The 4,090-nt window shown below is 44.6% G+C and overlaps 1 protein-coding gene across 1 annotated transcript; it reads right to left on the bottom strand.

The window, feature by feature from the left end:
• id2a (inhibitor of DNA binding 2a) lies at positions 1–1,947 on the bottom strand. The gene is made up of 3 exons (XM_086050541.1): positions 1,455–1,947; positions 1,300–1,361; positions 1–693 (listed from the first exon to the last, which is right to left on the bottom strand). Exons 1-2 carry the CDS (start codon positions 1,824–1,826, stop codon positions 1,305–1,307), a joined length of 429 nt encoding a protein of 142 aa, XP_085906667.1. The 5' UTR covers positions 1,827–1,947; the 3' UTR covers positions 1–693; positions 1,300–1,304.
• Between the last annotated feature and the right edge of the window lie 2,143 nt (positions 1,948–4,090).

Genomic DNA, 4,090 nt, shown 5'->3' with positions numbered 1-4,090 from the left:
TTAAATTTGCTTTTCAGATTTATTTTTTTATATAAAAAAAAAGGTACAATTTACATTACTTTTATAAAAAGTTTCAGCATAAGTACAACATTACACTTTTTGCAGAAATGCCTGCAACTATACAAGATCAACTCCCGAGAAGAGTTCACAAGGTGTCATTCTTTTTCAGTTTTCTTCTTTTATACAACGTCCAGTCCTTCATGTGCCAACAATCCTGACAAGACTAAACTTTTTTTTTTCCATTTTTTTGACAGTATATAACCAAGTTCCCACCTCCGCAAAAAAAGCGAAGATTTCAACAAAGGGAGAATAAGGAGGGGGAATAATAATAATAATAATAATAATAATCATCATCATCCTCATGACAATCTCATTTTCCCTCCCACAACTGGGAATATAACGTGCCTTCCATTTCCAGAAAGGACTTACAAATAATAATTAAAAAAAATCTTAAGTTAAATAATAATAATGCGGAAAAAAGCACATCACATCATAAAGATTGTCCCATAAGCAAAGTGTCTCATGATGGAGGGAGGAAAAATAATCCAGCAGGCCTGGAGGAGGACATGAGGTTGTTGGATTTTGTTGTTTTTTTGACGTTTTTTTCCCCCCCAAGTAAGGGGGTGGGGGAACCCTGCATGCTCCCCAGGTCCTGTGAGATTCTTTTTTTTTCTACTTGTCTTGACCAAACACCTGCAAAAGATTGAGAGAAAAAGAAAGAGAGAGAGGCGTGTTTAGAAAAAGGCAAACGGGGCAGAGAGAGATCCGGACAGACTGGCGCCAGGGAGGAAGCCGCACACTTTTTTAACATTTAACCAAGCACTCCCAATACTAAGCAAACCCTGCACTCCAGATGTACACACACATACACACTCTCACACAAGTTTAGCCTCCAATCTGGGGAAGAATCATCGTAATTGCCGCTCAGCTGGCGCCTACCCACTTCTTGTACCAATTATGTGCAGACATGGTAGTAGCCAGCAATCCAAAACAGCCATTATTTTCCTTCTTCACAGATGCCCTTCATTATAGATACGAGAGGCTATAATACGGCCCTGACAACTGCTACTTGATTAAAAGCAGCCTGACAAAGTGGATATATTGCATGCATTTGACTGCAGCAATGTTTTGAACGTATGAAAAGTAAGCATATGGTACGGTTGGGATCTTAGTTGACAAGATGCGCAAGCATATTGGGACGCGATCGGAACAAATGTTGCTGGTGATTGGGTTGCAGGGAAAAAAAAAGCCTTGGACTTGGCCGGCATGCGTGAGCAGACAGGAGTCCAGACTACTCACCGCCTTTAGCGATGCAGAGTCCGGCTGTCATCTGTCGTCAGCTCGGATGGCAACTCGGGAGACTGCAAACAAATAAACAAAAAAGGAGAGCACCAAATGTTATTTCCTCGCCGCGACATGCGTCATAATACAAGCGGGTGAGGAGTGGGTCGTACCTGTAGCGAGAGGATGCTGATGTCCGTGTTGAGGGTGGTCAACGGGGTCCGGGATGCAGCCGGAGGAGGAGCCCCCTGGCCCGGCCGCGCGGGGTGATGCAGGTTCGTCCCCAGCGCGACATTGGAGTCGAGCGCAATCTGTAGGTCCAGGATGTAGTCGATGACGTGCTGCAGGATTTCCATCTTGCTGACGTTCTTGTTCTGTGGGATACTGGGCACCAGCTCCTTGAGCTTGGAGTAGCAGTCGTTCATGTTGTACAGCAGGCTCAACGGGTCGTCCACCGGGGTCTTGCTCCGCGACAGACCCAGCGAGTGCTCCGTCAAGGCGGCGGTGTTTTTCCGGAAGGACCGAACGGGGCTTATTGCTTTCATTTTTTTCCCTTCAAAGTTAAATTTTAAGTATCACGCGAGTTTTTCTCTTGAGTGTTGCTTCCTTTAAGTCCAATATTGTCAGGGGGTGGTCGTTCAGACTGGATTAACAGAGCGGCAATGGGATTTATATAGGCAGCAGGTCGACAGGGAGAGGGAGGCGGAACCAAAGCGCCGATTGGAGAGAGCCAACGTGTCACTCCAAGTTCGCTCGTCATCCTATTGGCTGTCTGCACAACACTCCCGCCTCTCTTCCGCATCGTTACCGGTGGCAACGCGAGCGGGGAGGCGGGGCCCCAGAGGGCAGCCTCGGCAGCTCCGGTGGGCAATTTGGAAAATTAAGCTCTTACCTGTTTGTGATCAAGAGAATTAATGCCGCACAAGGTTCGCAATTGACTTTGACAAGGTGTGGCCAATAACTGCACAAATGCAAAGTTTTTTCCCCCGGCTCTGACTAGCTTTCCTCCCAATAAAAAATAAAAACATCATCAACTTTTGGGAAGAAGGTGATATTTAGGAAAATATACAGCATGTTCGAAAAGTCACTCGATCTGCACTTGTATTTTTATTTTCACGGTCGTTACTCGTTTCAATATAGAATACGTATGTAGTCTACCGCCTGTATTCTATATATTCAAACCTGTCTGTTAAAAATGCACATGCAGCGACTTTCCAAACACTCTTCTGTTCTGTGTGAGTTTAACAATATGGATTTAGAAATAATAATAATGATAATAATAAGTCATATGAATATTCTTTCTGTGTTTAGCGCCAAACGAGACCAGGCGCGTCTGATTAATCCAAGCAAATCCGGACCGGTGTGAACTTTCTTTGAGGGAATAGATGCATCGCAACGGTCAGACCCATAAAAAAAACTTTCATTCCTACTCACCATATTACATTTCCTGATTGTGCGTGTAAATACTCTGCTATTTACTGATGATTTCCATTGGTTTGCACAAAAAACATGACATCGATTGTCGATAGAACATCAACGGCCACTTTATTAGGTACACCTGCACCATCCATTCATCTTTAGCACAAGAGCGGCTCACAACTAGTGTGGTTTGCACATTAATAAAACCCATCACTAAATGCTAAAATATTCTCAGCATGATGCAATGCGGTTACAATGCAAATTATCTGCACAATGATAAAAAATACCGTTAAATTAATACCTCCTGATAATATCAATCAAAACTGAGCGCTATTATCTTCGTAAATGTGTGTGTTACGTTTACATTATAATTTAAAACGCTTCGTCAAATAATTACAACCAAACAATTCAAAGAGGCAGGAAAATTTACGTCACTTAAAGTGATCTTTATGTCGCGCAAACGCGCACCAATCTGTCCAGATTAATGGTTACAAATACTGTAAACGCGGTACTCGATTTACGATGGAGTATCGCTCCTACGGCAGCAAGCTGAGCGTGTACGTAGGTCGGAAGTTCGGAACGCGCCGTAGTCGGCAACCCGCCTGTAAAGTCAGAATTGCGGTGAATATTTTGTCACCTCGAAATGTCTTATGTCATCGTAAAGCGAGGACCACCCGTGTACAAACGCGATACCCGCTGTCTGCCTGAAGCAGAGAAGCTAAGAAACTGGCGCAAGAGCATCTTCATGAGCGCTGATCTCTCTCTCTCTCTCTCTCTCTCTCTCTGGAGCAGACTATCTGGCGCCGCCACCATGACGTCACTGGATTCACAACAAGACCCCTCGCAAGCCCCTCGAGGCGCCGCTCAGGCGGTTTCCATGGCGACCTCGGGTGTCAAATCAGGGGAGGGCCGGACGCTTCTCAGCTGATCGAACCGAGGTCCGAACACAGACACGCACGCGCGCGCGCGCGCACACAGACACACACATGCATACACACGGACGCACTGTGGACCAGTGATAAGTGATGGAATGTTATGTTTGCTACTCTTGTTTCTTCTTTCTCTGTCCCTCTCTTTTTTGGAGGAACAGTAGTGTATTTAAAGTCCACTTCTTCCCTTTAAAATGCAAACAAGTACAGCACAGTACACAGAAAAGTCCAAATTTTCTCTCTCTCTCTCTCTCTCTCTCTCGCTCTCGCTCTCGCTCTCGCTCTCGCTCTCGCTCTCTCTGTCTCTCTGTCTCTCGAGAAATATTGTTGAACGCCAATATAAAACCATATGTGAGAGTAGACATAAAATAAAAACACATGCATGGTGGAGAAAATGTCTAATGTTAAGATGTCTAAGAAAAGCTGGAAAAAAATGCAACCCCCAAAATTGACGTTTGACA

Source organism: Filicampus tigris, chromosome 13, assembly GCF_054856515.1.
Source record: "Filicampus tigris isolate MCC_2025a chromosome 13, RoL_Ftig_1.0, whole genome shotgun sequence".
Taxonomy (NCBI): Eukaryota; Metazoa; Chordata; class Actinopteri; order Syngnathiformes; family Syngnathidae; genus Filicampus; species Filicampus tigris.
Note: the sequence above shows the minus strand (reverse complement) of the source record. Positions and strands in the feature narration are given on the sequence as shown.

What these genes read in the sequence shown, in the direction of transcription:
- id2a (XM_086050541.1), bottom strand. Translation starts at nt 1,826, where the DNA reads ATGAAAGCAATAAGCCCCGTTCGGTCCTTCCGGAAAAACACCGCCGCC. An exon ending in TCAGCATCCTCTCGCTACAG is followed by an intron (nt 1,362 to 1,454) that starts GTACGACCCACT and finishes ATTTGTTTGCAG; the next exon opens with TCTCCCGAGTTGCCATCCGA.